Genomic DNA, 14,499 nt, shown 5'->3' with positions numbered 1-14,499 from the left:
CCGGCAGCCGGGCTCCAGCGTGACTCACTTTAAAAACTGCAGCGCTCACAGAGGTCCACGTGGGTGAAGTGCACGCGTGCCCCGCTGGCCTCCACTGCGTCAGGGCACGGCGGCACCAGCACCCACACTTCCAGCTGCCCCGCCACAGGGAAGCCCCGAACACGAAAGGTTTGTTCACGACAATCAACACCTTCCAGAGGCTGTTTCAGTCATTCATGAAATCAAAGCGAAACCTTTATTTTCAACAGAACTGCCCAGAAGAGATAGTCCGCTGACCCACCAGGAAAGAGGCTCTGATCACATACAGCACCAAAATATATATTTGAAAAATTAAAAAACACACAGCCCACCCCACACACACACGTGTCCCCCCAAAGCCACGCAGCCCAGACAGAAGGGAAAGCGAAGCAGAGCCGACGCCCGTGCGCGCGTCTCTGAGTCACGGTTCACGAGTTCACAATCTCTGCTGTGAAGGAGCAAAACCGCGCAGGAGGCGACCCCCACACGGGACGCGGCGCGCGGGGCCCGGGCCGCCTGCCTGCAGCTCGCGGACGCAGGGCACGGCCAGGGCTCCGCGCGGCCTCGGGCTCCTGGAGGGTCACCGGCGTCCCCACAGGACAGCACAGCAGCCGGGTGCCACCACCCTCAGGACGCGCCACGTGCAGTCAGCACCAGGCTCCCGAAGACACGTGTCTATCACGCGCGCTTCCCGGCGCTCGTCAGGGCCACTTTCTCCTTTAAAAGAGGTGCCAGGTCAAAAAAAAAGTAAAGGGGAGAAGAGTCTCTACTGCGGTAAAAATCGCTCAGTCACAGCCGGCCGCCGCGGCCCGCTCTGTGCGGGCGCCGGGCGCACGGGCCTACTTGGGCTCCTCGATGGCGCCTTTGCTGAGGTCTGTCATTTTGGGGTACTTGACTTTCTTCTGGTCCAGCTCGTTCTGGGCCCAGAGGAGGAGCTTGAGCAGCTTCGCCAGCTTGGGCGTGGACTCGCGGTTCTCGTAGTCCAGGACCGCCTGGTTGACCTCGCTCCACACCTGGGGGGCACACACCCAGTGAGGCGGCACGTGGGGTGCCGGCCCGGGGCTTGCGCGGCCCGCGCTTCACACTCCGGGAGGCCGGGTCCCCGCGAGGAGCCCGTTGTTCCTGAGACAGACGAGGCGCTCCGCAGGGGGCGCACCCACATCCCCCCCAGAGGGGCTCACAGCCTGTCAGCAATGTCACGTCCGGCCTGTGTGGCAGCTCAGTGCCACGAGCCAGGCCGGAGAAGAGAGCAGAGCGGGGTGACAAGCTCCGCCCTCCAAAGCCTCAAGGGGACCTGCCGTGGCCTGAAGGACAGTGGCGGAGAATGGGGGGACAGGGAGCTGCGTCAGAGGGGGAGACTGACGTCACGCTGCTGGGACACAGGGCCCGCGGCGAGGGCAGGAAGCTTCAGGAGCAAGTCTGGGATTTTAAATAAAAAAGCACTCAGAACACCTACTTCCAAAAGTCTCCAAATAAACAGGAAGACGGTTAAGATACATGAGAAAAACTGGCAGAGGCCTGAATACAGGGGAGCCCTGAACCTCCGCTTTCACGCCCACTGCTGGGGACCGGCAGGGTGCAGGGCTGGACGCAGGCGCTGCCGCGCCAGGCACCCGAGGACCTGACCTGTCCCTGTGGGGTGGGGGGCCCAGAAGCCGACCTCGGCGGGCACCGAGGGACAGCCGATGCAGGCTCTTGGGGGTCAGAGTTACAAGTGGTGCCCAGAACCCCGTGTTGTCCCAGGGTCACCGATCTCTCACGTGAAGTCACAGCACTGCTCCTAGTTCCACACGAGAAAGGACGACAGCGGCGTCCCACGCCTGGACACGGTCCGTGCCCGCGCTGCGCCTTACCTTCTGCCTCTGCATCATGTTCAGGAGGTCCCCGAAGGGCGAGTCCTCGGGGTGGTCGAAGGCCAGCAGGGCCAGCGTGCGCTCCATCTCCGTCAGGCACTCCCTGCTCTCCTCCCCCTGCTCCGCCAGCTGCGTCTGCGCGAACTCCAGGGCCGCCTCCGTCTCCCGCTGGCGGATCAGCTCGATCAGGTGCTGCTGCTGCTCGGGGCGAGGGGCACGGGCGCGGGCTCAGGCGTGGGCGCCCGGGCCAGCAGCCCCGGCACCGCGCCGCCCTTTACGCAAAGGGCCTCCCCGAGGACTCTCTCCGGCTGTCTGGGTTATCACGGTGTCACTCTAGGGCTAACTCCGACCCCTTGCCCACGGAACCGAAACAACAGCCTGACAGCACAGACTCCCTCGTCGCTTCTGCCTCTCCGCACGCCACTCGCCGAGGACGCGCTCCGCTGACACTCACCTGCAGGTGGAAGTACAGGTAGCGGTTGGTGTCCAGCAGCTCAGGGTGCAGGCTGTTGATCAAGGCGATGGCCTCCTGGATCTGCCCCTTCAGGATCATCTCCCGGATTTTGATTCGCTCATCAAGGGTTTCTAGGTCCACGCTGGGCTCGATCCCGGACTCCATCCGGAACTTCTCGGCGGCCTCCTTAAAGCCCTCTGCAAGCGAAACCCAGGCTTGCTCACCGTGCGGAAAGCCAGCAGGACACCAACGCAGGGCCCCCCCATCGCTGTACGCCCCCTGCCTTGAGCAAATAACCCCTGTGGGAACGGCACTTCCTTAGGGGGCAGGCATTAGTGTCTCTGCCCCCGAAACACAGGGAATGAAGCCCAACAGGCTGGTGTGGGCCCCTGAAGGAGGGCGCAGGCCTGGTGCAGGCAAGGCAATGCCTTAGAGCCTCGAGGACCTGGCCATGCCCCCCTCCCCCCGAGCCCACAGCCCCTCCCCCGTTGAAGCAGCCTGTGTGCCCCTTTGTACACCGCCCCCCCAGCCTCATGCTTCCTCCTCACCTGTCAAAAAAAAATCTCAACAGAGACTAGCAAGGCGGGGGCGGGGGCTGGTCCTCAGAACCGACGGGAAGGAGACGCATCCCTTTTGGAAGCGTCTGGGCGTCCTGCCACGTGTAGAACCCCTTCCTTCCCACTACCATGGGGACGGCTGTCGGCTACAGGCCCCTTTTGTTCCCCTCCCGTGCTCTGCCCGCCCGCCCGCCTCTGAGCTGAGCAGCACTTTATAGAACCAGTCCCGTGTGACAACCGGCCCGGCCAGGCACACCCACGTGGGCTTTACATGCACTCGGGGACGCGCCGAAAGCTCCTATTCGATTGCAGCAGCGCAAAAGCCCAGAGGTGGGGCTCTGCCTTAGGTCTCAGACACCGGGGACAGCGGCCTCAGGTCCGGGGGTGGGGGGGGAGCCTTTAACGTGATCATGGCAAACCTGGCAGGCGGGCGCTGCGTGGGGCCCACCGCACCCCGACCGCAGGCCGTTACCTGTGACCAGGTAGTTCATGATGAGGCGGTTCATGTCTGCGCGCTGCACGTGCAAGTTGTTGAGCTTCTCCATCCACTCATCTTTCGTGATCTCGTCGGGTTTTTCTGTGTAACTCATGCTGATCTGCTCCTACAGGAAAAGCAGAGGTTAGGGGTCAGCGGAGATTCCTCTGATGGTCGTGATCAGCGAGAACCACGCGTGGCAGCGCTGCAAGGAGTGACGGAGACGGGGAGACACGTGGCATCTGGAGAGCGGCACCTGCCAAGGGCCTGACCTGTTAGAAGGCTGGGTGACTGGGGTAGGATGACGGCAAGAGCCGGGTCAAAGCACAGAGAGATCAAGAGGCCGTCTGGGGTCAGACGGAGGCGGCCCTCCAGGCTGAGAAGGTGCTGGCACAGACTCTCCCCTAAGCACAAAGGTGCGAGCTAAGAACTACCCGCCATGATGCCTGTGCTCAGAGGGAGCTCGTCATCGGCCACCAGACCGACAGATTGAGAGGTGACGCCATCGCGGGGCCTGTAGCCCGGCAGTGTCACGCCCCCCTGCCCCCAACCTTGGAAGTTCACCCCCACCACCAGGCGGAGGAGCCTGTTCTCAGAAACCCCGTTCGAGATGGAATGGACAGGAAGCCACTCGCCAGACGTCCGTCCCACCGGTGGGGCCGGTACGTGTGAGGACCCAGAACTTTCCAGGTCCCACACCCTGCACGACACTCGAGGCCCTCGCGAGGTCTGGGCAGCGCCCCGATCCAGGCTCATTTCTTCGCACAGTGGGTGCGGCTCATGCTGAGTAGGATGGAGGCCAACGAGCAGCCCCCGCAGGCCAGGTCCTCCCGCCCAACAGGTTAAAAACAAACCCTTGGTTTCCAGAGCCGTTTGGATGTCAGGCTGCACGTGTGCTCACGGGACAGAACTCGCCGAGGCAGTCACAGCCCACGAACACAGCCCCGTGGGGCTGAGCACGGCGCGCCGCAGCGGAGGCCCCGGCGTGACAGGCAGCTCCGTAAGGAACGGGAACAAGGCAAACAAGGCAACCGGTGTAACGTGTGCACCGGAAACGCAGGAGGTTGCCCCGAGGAAGGCGGGGCGGACAGGTGCCCGGCCAGGAGCACCCCCCTCCCCGCTCCTGAGATGGGCGAGCCCGCCAGGCCACTCGGTCTTAGCCCCCGTCACTGACGGACACAGTGACGTCGGTACTCAATGCTCCAATAAGTCTTAAAGGGCAGCGACGTGGGGTGGTGAGCGCCACCAAACACTGGGGTGGGGGGCCGGGGGCAGAAGAGCTGGGGCCCTGGCCGCCGGACCAAAGGTGAAGGAACACGAGGACGGCGGGAGGGTTCGGGCCGCGGAGAGGGGGCGGGACGGAGGCGGGAGCAGGTTTGGGCAGCAGGGCCAGTCGGGGCTGCAGCTGAGGTCTAGCAGGCGCCTGGACGAGAGGCGGCGTCCCCGCGCTGGGGCACATCCGCCAGAAAGCGCGCACAGCCGGGAGCCCGGCCCGGGTCCCCGGGGAGGCAGTGGGGAGGGGAGCACAAGGAGCGCAGGGCAAGGGCCCGGGCCCCGGGAAGGTGCTGACCCCCGGGGCGCAGCAGGAGACGGCGCGCGCCCGCGACCGAACACGCACCCACCCCTCGCGGCCGCGGGAGCCCGATCGGAGGCCCCTCCCCTGAGTTTCCGCCGGGCCACCACGCCGAGGGCCCCACTCCCCGGCGCCGAGAGCGGCCCCTTGGAGAAGTCGACGGCTCAACGCCAGCAGACGCCGACGCCCACTGCTCCTCGTCGGAGCGGGGGCTGCGCGGGCAGGTCTGCGTCCTCGCCAGCCGGGCTCCGGCGGGAGCAGGTGTCCCCGACCCCGCGCTCTTGGCGGAGACGCGCGCGCCCCGTCTCAGCACTCCGGTTCGCGGCCGCTTCCGAACGCAGAGCCGCCCGGGCAGTGGTGCCCCGGTGGGGACAGCTGCGCCCGGCCCCGCTTCGGCCGGGGGCACCGGGCAGCTTGACTTGCAAACCCAGCGGGCGCCGCCGCCACCGGAGAACAAGTCCCGACCAGGCCGACATCGGCTCGGACTTGCCACTCTCCGAGACGCGGCGCGGGTCCGGCCCTCTCCCCGCCCCGCCGCGCTCCCGCTCGGTCCGATCGCCTGGGCCCGCCGCAGCCATCTTACCGCGCGGATCCCTCCTCCCGCGCTGCGCAGTCTCCGCGGCCGCTCGGAGGGCCGGGCCGGGCGGGGAGGGGGCACGGTGGCGCCGGGTCAGGGGAGGCAGAAGCGGGGGCCGCGGCGGAGGCGGGGGCGGGGAGCTGGAGGGCAGACGCACCGGCGGCCGCCCCCCCCTCGGTCTGTTCCCGCGAGATTGCGAGATTGCGAGCCGGCAGCCAATCCAGGGCTCCCGCGAGGGGGCGGCAGGCGGCGGCCGCCCGGAAGCGCGGAACGAGAGCTTCCGTCCTTGCGCAGAACGCCCTTCGCGGGCCCCTTGCTCTACGGGTTGGCGCGAGAGTCAAAAAGGGTCCGTTCGTTCCCGGGCAAGATGGCTGCTGCGGCGGCGTTGATGTAGGGGCTCTTCGCGCGGGGATTGCAGCAGCTAGATTGAGTGTGAGGCGGAGGTCCCAGCGTCCCTTCGTCGTCTGTGTGAGCCCGGAGGGCACGGGGCGGGGGCGGGGACCTGGCGCCGGGGCTCTGCGCCGTCCTAAGGCGCGGACCCGGGAGGAGCCGCCCGAGCACGGCGGGCAGGGGCTCCCGGTTCCGGGGGTGGGGCGAGCCGAGGGCCGCAGCCCAGTCGGTGAGCGCGCTGCAGCTCCTTCCAGATGCGTCTCGGGCGCGGCGGGGGTGGCAGCGGGGCTCGGCGGCGCGGCGCGCACCTGGCGGACGCGGGGGCGCACGGATCCCCGAGCGGGGTTTGCCCGCCGGAGCCCGTCTGCTCGAGAAGGCGGAGTCCGAGTAGGGCCCGGTGTCCCCGTCGCTGGAGAGGGAGGTGCCGCGACTTCGAGCGCTTCGCAAGGCAGTGGAGGGCAGCCCCGTTCGCCACTCTTTGGAATCCGACGGCTCCCCGCGTTCGCCGTCAGGGGTCCGCGGCTCCGCGCGGGCGCCCCAAGGCGCCCCGGACTCTCTGCGGAAAGCCCGGCTGGGCATAGGCCCGAGCGCGACAGCGGGCCCCGTTTAGTCGAGGGAGCGAACCTGCAGGACCCAGTCCGTTCAAAACGCAGCTGCAGGCACGGCTCCGTCGTTAACCCTCTACGGCGACCTCACCCGACAGACAGCTCGCCGTCAGCTGCTGACGCTGCTGCGCGAGCGCCGAGCGGAGCTTTGGAACCGTTTTTCACGCCAGTGCCCGGAGGACACAGCCCATCCGGCCCAAGGAGGCTCCGGCCGGGGGTCGCGGGCCACGCCTCCGCCCCCCGCAGCGGGCGAGGGGCCCAGTTGGCAGCTTCTGCCTGGGCGCTGGTGGCGCGTCTTGTTTCGAGCAGGCAGGGGTCCCTCCCTGGCCCTGGCCCTGGCCCTGGCCCTGGCCCTGCCCCTGCCCCGCGCCCAGCGCCTGGCCGCCCAGCCCTTCGCCTGGGTTCCAGCCTTCGGACCTACATGGCGCTGGCTCTTCACAGGGGAGGGCGCCCCTGCACAGAGCGGGGTGCAGTGTCTCCCTTATGCTCACCTGGCGCTCACAGTGTCCCTTTGTGGCTTTGGCACCCTGCTCTGTCCCTGTCACCCACGCGAGCTGCCCGAGAGCTGGAGCGTCCAGCAGGCGGTGGGGGCTCCACAGCCGCTCGTGGAAGGAGGGAATGAGCCTGGCACCCGGGACCTTCCCGAGAAGCGCGCTCAGCAGGAGGGGCAGCGGGGGCGCACTTGAGCAAGGGCGGTGGGCTGCGGAGCCTGGGTGTGGGCGGCGCCGGCGGAGCGAGGACATCAGCGCCAGCCAGAGGGGCGGGAAGAGGCCCGGCAGGTCTGGGGCTTGCTGAGCTGGGGGTGCCGACAGCCCTGGGCAGGGGAGGCTCAGGGTTGGTATTCAGAGACAGTCCACGGAGGAGCGAGAAGTCCAGAGTCCAGGGGGATGGCAGCGTGGAGCCGCGAGCCGCAGCCGGCCAGTGCGGGGCCAGCAGAGCCGGCCGGAGAGGCCTGACCCAGGCTGGGGCCTTGGCAGGTGCTCTGGAGCCGCAGGGCCCGGAGTCACTAGACGGTGTGACTGGCAGTGTCACGTGCAGCAGGGCGCGGTCCAGTGCGATGCTCACCAGAAGCCCCCCCGCTGGGCAGTTACGGGGGACCAGCAGGCGTGCGGCTGCAGTGAGCTGCGGGGCAGGTGGGGGAGGTGGGGGCAGTGACTGGGCCTGCAGCAGGAGGCATCACGCAGAGGTGGGGGGGACGGGAGCGGGCGGGCGCTGGGGGCGGACAGAGGCCCAGGTAAGTGCCGCCAGGTGTGCTGGGGTCCCCTTGGAGAGCATGCGGGGTGAGGCTGAGGCCTGGGCCGGAGCTTCATCCCCCAGGCCATGGCCAGGGTGACCCCAGCCTCAGCCTGGTGGGATCACTGACTGCTGAGCTCTTGAAGGGAAGGAGGTGGGCTTGGGGTGGGGGGAGGTGCCCTCCTAGCCCAGATGGAGTCTCTGTGGGACAGATGAGCTGTTTTCTAAAGGGTGGTAATGGCTAGTTTAAAAAGAGCATTGAAGAGCTTTTAAAAGGCTCAATAATGGGAGAATAAGGTGCGGGTGCTCCCTCGGCTTCAGTCCTGGCCACGGTGCAGCCGGGTCTCAGCCGCAGCGTTTCTGGGGCCGCTTCTGTCTTGTTCTCAAAACCCACAAGCGTGAATGAGACCCGCAGCGGGAGCCCAGCATCAGGGCCTCGGCTGGACAGAGCCGGCCTTTCCAAGCTCAGCCGTGCGCTGGCGGCCGTGGCCTCTGCTGTCTGGACGCGAAGGGGACTGGGGATGCAGAGGGGACTGAGGGGACGTGGAGGACAGTGAGGGAGAGTCTCGCTGCTGAGTGGTCGTGCACACGCCCTGCCCCAGGAGGTGTGTCCCATGGGGGTTGTTGAATCTGGTTGCCCTCCCCTGTGCCTTCCCCTGCACGCACGGCGCCATTGTCACAGGGCACTGGTGTGTCCCGAGTCCTTTTTAAATGTGGAACTCCTGCGGGGGTGGTAACATACTGTGTCCAGCAGGGCGCAGCCAGGGGCCGGGGCAGGGCGGGCACGACCCCCGGGTGGCACTCAGCCTCTGATTTGCCTGGTCAGCATTCTGTACTGGTTCTTACTGAGCTGGCTGTGCCCTTCAGCCCTGGCGAGTTGGGGATTCGAGGTTCATGGACTGGTTTGGGGGTTGCCCCTTCTGTTTTGTTTCTTCAATTTAAATGAAAAGACAGGCGTGTACATCTAGAAGCACACGGTATGTAATATGTTCACGGCCACATCTTTCTGTGCTTTAAGGGTGTTTGGGGGGGTATGACCCGGATGCCGTAGCCGAGCCTTTCAGGTCCGCCTTCCTGGCTTTCACCGCTCGCTCAGCGAGCTGGGCTAGGGCAGGAATGAAGCTGCACAGTTTCTCCTCTGGACAAATCCGGAAGGCCGCCGTTAGACCTGACTTCGCCCAGTCTCACCTCCTACGTATTTTCCTTTTGGGAAGAAGACATCTCAGTCTGTAGCCTGTGCAGTTGTGGCTGCACCCGGAGGCCAGGGCTGGTGGGCGGAGACCAGAGCTGCCTCGTTTGGCTGCCCCGCACCCCACGGAGGTTCCGCAGCTCACCCAGCCGGCAGCTCCGGTCCTGCGCTCCATTCTCGGGTGAGCCCGGGAGGCCCAGCGCGGTACCCGCAAACTGCCCTTCCTCTGATGGCTGTGAAGGGCCCTGATCCCTGGGCTTTCTTATCATCTGTGTCCCTTTCAAGACTGTCCAGGTGAAGGCAACAGAAAGCAGGTGCTGCTCTTAGGGATTCCTCCTGAGGCTGCCTCACCTTCCCCGAACTCCCAGGGCGACTTGGGCGTCTCGGAGTCACGGGCCACCCGAAGGGGGCGACCAGCACTGTTCTGTGCACGCCGGCGCGCCCCACCCAGGAACAGAGCTGGGGCCGGCTCCGGCAGAGAGGGAGCCCCGCTGCGTCAGCTTGGCCCTTCTGTGGGAGGGTCCCTGCGAGGCGCGGGCGGAGCCCTCCCGGGTTCAGCGCCCCGACTGCTCTGCAGCGCGTGTGCATTGTCCCGCCACAGCGGGGGCTGCTGTCAGGCCGGCCAGCGTCCCACTGGTCCGCAGAGCTCGGGCGCGACGCCCCCAACGCAGCAGCTGCCATCAGTGCGGGAAGGTCGCTTGGCGTGAACACTTGGCTCCCCTCCTGGCCCCCCTCGTCTTTCGGGGCGCTTTATTCTTGGCCTGAAAGACAAGATCGGTGCGACTCCCTTGCTCCTTTGACCAGGTAGCTCTGTCCCAGCCCGTGGCTTCCTCTCGGTCTTCAGCATTGGACACGAAGTTTAATCCTCAGTCCACCTTTTCTCTTGCGTTTGTCTTGTTTTCCCTGGCTCACCTGCCACCCTTGACACGGGCGCTCTGCTTCTGAGACGGCGGGTGGCCTCGGAACAGCACCCAGCGCCCACTCCGAGCAGCGATGGGGTGCCGCGCGGGACTGGCCCTGCTGTGGATGGGCCCGGGCCCAGCCCCCGCTTGGGCCCTTCGCTTTTGGGAAGTGGCCCTCAGTTTGACTGGGACACCTTGCAGCTGATAAACAGAAATTTAACTGAAAGCCTTTTTTAAACAAAAGGGTTTATTAGGCCACTGGTAGCAACAAGAACGAGAAAAGACAGCCCGAGACAACCTGTCTTGGGGCCTGGAGCCCAAACCACCTGCAGCCCGGCGAAGCGGAAAGGAAAGGCGCCCGTCTGCCCAGTCCAGGGTTTCACTGGCCCTTCTACACACCGGGGGGCGGGGGCGGGGGACACGAGCCTCTGAAAGGGTCAGCAGTAGCTGCAGGTGGGGTGGGGCGCTCCTCGGCAGCAGACTGGGGAATTCATGTGCTAATCAGGAGGGGCGGCTAGTTACTGCCTCCGTCAGGTAGTCCGGATGTGGCCACCTGGGAGTTAGTCCCAAATCCCGCCGGAGAGGCAGGGATGTGAGCAGCCGTGTCTCGGAGCTGGGCCGTGGCTGTGGCGGCTAGCCTTACGTACGTACCACGTGAAAGGGGTGGAAATTAAGCAGTTTCTTGAAAACAAATACAGTGGTTGAAGCTTTTATTAGCTATTTAAAGATTCCTACATTTATCTGTTCCTGGGAATTTGTATTCTGCCCTCAGGGAACAGCAGGGGTGCGTTCCATCGCAGCATTTTTATTCACGTGTTTGAGCCCCAGATGGTTAAGAGCCAGCTTCTGGGTGTCGTGCACCTTGGGGCCCTGGAATAGGCTTGGTGGCAAGAGAGGGAGACCGCGGGATTGTAACAGGGGCTGGCACTCACGGGCAGGGTGGGAGACGCAGGGGCACCGTTCCCCGCCAAGCCTGCCCCCGCCGCCCTCTCGGCCTTGGGCCTGAGCGCGAGCTCTGAGCCCTCTGGCCCCTGACTCCTGGGTCAGAGGGCACCGCGGCCTTGGCCATTCTGGAAGAATCCTGTGGGTTTCCCCAAACTGCTGAAGGAGGTCAGAGCGAAGGAGCCAAGGGGGCTGCCCTTGGCCCTGCCCCTCCCCCTGTGCCGCTCAGCCCGAGGTGCTGTGGTGCTGCTCCGTCCGACTAACAAATGAGTAACAATAAAACTATCTTGTTGCTGCTTCGCGTGGTTTTAAATTGTCCTCGGAGGGAGGGGAGGGTCAGGAGCACCTGGCCTCTCGAAGGTGCACTTCCCTCCAGGGGTGCTCTGCTCTGGGGCTTTCGTCTGGGGTCGGGGTGTGTGCTTTCCGCGGGCTGTGATCTAGGGGCGCGAGAGGCTGAACACCAGGAGGCAGTGGTCTAAAAGGCCGGCGGGGGCCGGGTCCTGCTTTTCCGTTGCTAAGCCTGCGAGGCGGGGGCCGGGACCTGGCGTCTGCACGTGGTGGCGCCGCGCTGGTCCTGTTTTCTCCGAGATTCAAACCCCGCGGAGGCAGGGAGCCTCCGGCGCGTGTCCCTTCGCGCCCTCGGAACCGCTCCTGTTCAGCCCAGGGGCTTGGGGCTTTTGTTGTGCGTTGGGGGTGTTCAAAGAATTCGAGACAACTGGAGACTTAAATTCGGGTTTGTTAGGAGGAAGCATTCCTTAGCTGCTAGAGTCCAACTCGAAACTACCCGACCTGTTTCAGGAACGCCTTTTTCACCAGTGAGAGCAGCTCCCACGAGCTGTTGCACCAAGTGAGCTGGGATTCTCTGAAGAGCTCAGAGGTCACGCTCCCTGGGAGTCCCTCAGCCCTCTCGGCTGGGAGAGAGTCGGGGGGGGGGGGGCACAGTTCAGGGGCTCCCACAGCGCCTATCCGGGGACAAACCTGAAGGCACCAGATAGGGGCGCGTCGAGCCCCAGGCTTCCGCGAAGGTGGTCGGTCCTAAGGGACTCACAGCAGCGCAAGCGGCCTGCCGTATAGGCTTTGGAGGGCAACTGCCAGGCCGTGAGGTCTTTAGAGGTGTTTATTAAAAGGTGCCTCTGGTCCCGGCCAGGTGGCTGGGCTGGTGGCGAGTGTGCTCTCCTGCACCAAAAGCCTGTGGGTTCGATCCCTGGGCGGGGCGCAAATGGGAGGCAACCAGTGGCTGTTTCTCTGTCCCTTCCTCTCTAGAATCAATCCACATCCTCCAGAGGTGACGATTTCAAAAGCTCCTGCGCCCCAGGACCCTGGTCCTTGCGCGGGGCAGCCTCGGGAGGCCTGGAGGGTCGGAGGACAGGGCACTTGGTGCTTAGTGCCACGGGGCTCCTGCTGCCAAGGGATGAGGAAGTGGGGCTGCAGGGGCAAGTAATGGTGACGGAGGCGAAGGTGCTCCTGCTCTCGGGGCGAGTGGACAGTGCCTAGGGTGCCCGAAGGAGGCCCAAGCTCCCCTCTGAGGTCGCCTGAGAAAACCCACGTGGAGGGCTGCACACCTGCCAGCGCCCTTTCCCTCCAGCCCCGATAGGCAGGGGTGCCCAAGTTGCTTGCGCCCTGCGCCTCGCCGGGCTCCTTGGCCCTGTGGGCCACGGGTTCCAGCTCCGGAGAAACCGAGAACGCGGTTGGAGGAAAGGGGCGCTGCGCCCTAGCTCCTCCGCCCGCGGAAGCCAGCCGAGGGACGCCGCGGGCGCGCCCGGGGCTGGGGGTTCCAGCAGGGGCTCGCGGCCTCGGTGCCGCCGCTTCCGCCCCCAGCCTGCGCCCTGGGGCTCGGCGCGCAGACCCAAGCGCGCGGGGTGGAGCCTGGGCCTGGCCTTTTTCTCTCTGGTCGCCACACGAGGTCGCGGCGGCGGGCGCGGGCAGCCTCTCTAGCCGCGCGGCGTCTCTGTGGCCGGCGTGCGCCCTGCGGGGAGCGGGGCGGGCCCTCTAGCTGCTGCTTCTCGGTGGCCGACGCCGACCCCGCCTGCTCGCCCGCTCCCGCTTCGGCGCTCGGAGGAAATGGCTGCAAGACTCTAGAGGCCTGAGAGCCGAGGTGAGCGGCGTTCGGGAGCCGGGCTCGGGCACCGCCGCCGCGGGGCCGCACTTGGAGGCGGGCGGCAGGGCAGGGGCGGAGGCGGCCGAGCCCGGCCCGCCCAGAGCCTCGGCGGCGCCTGGACGCGCTCCCGCCGGGGAGAGAAGATGGCGGCGGCCGGGGGCGCGGGGGAGGGGCCGGGGCCACGGGTCCGCGGGCTGCGAGCGCCGCGGCCGTCCTCAGCGAGAGCGCCCAGGCCGCAGGAGGGGCGCAACGCTGCCCCGGGGCCCCCGCGATCTCCCGGGGCGGCGGGCTCGTTCGTGGAGACGGGTGCTGCCCGTGGCTGTGGGACGGGTGGGGTTGGAGTCGCGTTTTCAAACTGGCCCGTGCCCGGGACGCCTCGGGGCAAAGTTCCATTCTGGGGCCGTTCCAGGCGCGCGTTCTGCTGGCTTCCACGCGACCGGCTGGGGGGTGACGGGCGCGACTCCTGCAAGGTGGCGGCGGGCACTGCTGGCCCGCGGGCGGCTGTGTGACTGTCAGTCCGGCGTCTGCGGCTGAGCCGCTGTCGCGGTGCCCTGTCGGAGTTTCGCACCCGTGGCTCCGGTGGGGCCGCGAGCAAGGGTCGAGTTTTCCGCCCTCCGCTTAGGTGGCGGCCGCGCGGCAGGCGACGCCGGGGCTGGTGGGGACAGTGCTGCGGCCCGGGCTGTCGGCGACGCCGTGCTGTCACGCGCACGCAGCGGTGGAATGAGGCGGGCGCCGCGGGCGCGGGGCGGGCGCGGGGCGGGCGCAGGACGAGCTGCGGGCGGAAGAGGCGGGCCCTGGTCTTCGGAGCGGGGTCGCAGGCCTTGCAGCCACCGTTGGAGCTGGGCAGCCGGGCCTCTGCCGCCGCGGTGGGCCCGCGCGCGCCGAGGGAAGGCGGCCTTGTGCCCAGGCCGGACCCCGGGGGGCAGAGCCGTGTCCCGGTCGGCGCCCCCTGGCTTTCCTGGAGCCCCTCGGCCCGGCGGGACCGTGCTTCCGAGAAGGGCGCTTTCAGCTCCGCGTTTTCGGGAAGTAAGTTGACCCGTGGCCCTTGGCGCGATTCCTTGGTTTATTCAGCGGACGTTTGTTGTGTCTCGCGTGCCAAGCACGGGGCTGAAGTCGTGACCACAGAGGTGGCCGTCCCTATGGACGAGTGCAGCGGGGCGGCGGGAGGTCCCCAACTCTGCCCCCCGGAGGGCGCTGCCCCCACGCACGGCCCGGGGCCCTGGGACTGGGCGCAGGCACGCGGCTGCTGCCGGGCCCACCTTCTCCTCGTGGGCGCGCGTGGGCACTTACAGGTGTGCCCTGGCTTGGAGGCCCGGCCACGGGCTGCCGGCCTTCCTGCCTAATGGCTTCCTCCGGCCTGCGCTCCGCTTCCGTGTTCCCGCGGGCGCGCTGGAGCCGCAAGTTCAGGGGGGTGATAGCATCTCTGGCTCGTTTTCCAAGAGCCTTCCTTAGTGGCGTCTGATTGAATCCAGGCTGCCTCGTAGGCAGAAAGGGTGCACGTCAGAGGTGTCGTGGGTTGCCCCCTCCCACTCGCTGGGTGTCAGCACCTGCGGTCACCCGTTTTTTTCTTGGCCCGTGAGTGCCCTAGTGGCTTGCTGCGTCCAGGACCCTGGGGCTGGCGGGGGCCGCACTC

At 66.7% G+C, this 14,499-nt stretch overlaps 1 protein-coding gene across 1 annotated transcript; it reads right to left on the bottom strand.

The window, feature by feature from the left end:
- Nucleotides 1-216: 216 nt before the first annotated feature.
- Nucleotides 217-5,739, bottom strand: GID8 (GID complex subunit 8 homolog). The gene is made up of 5 exons (XM_090286641.1): nt 5,514-5,739; nt 3,355-3,484; nt 2,326-2,522; nt 1,872-2,069; nt 217-1,031 (listed from the first exon to the last, which is right to left on the bottom strand). Exons 2-5 carry the CDS (start codon nt 3,470-3,472, stop codon nt 858-860), a joined length of 687 nt encoding a protein of 228 aa, XP_090142767.1. The 5' UTR covers nt 3,473-3,484; nt 5,514-5,739; the 3' UTR covers nt 217-857.
- Between the last annotated feature and the right edge of the window lie 8,760 nt (nt 5,740-14,499).

Source organism: Furipterus horrens, unplaced genomic scaffold, assembly GCF_987537825.1.
Source record: "Furipterus horrens unplaced genomic scaffold, mFurHor1.1.pri manual_scaffold_8, whole genome shotgun sequence".
NCBI classification, from domain to species: Eukaryota; Metazoa; Chordata; class Mammalia; order Chiroptera; family Furipteridae; genus Furipterus; species Furipterus horrens.
The sequence above is the reverse complement of the archived record's forward strand: the minus strand, read 5'-3'. Positions and strand labels throughout refer to the sequence as shown.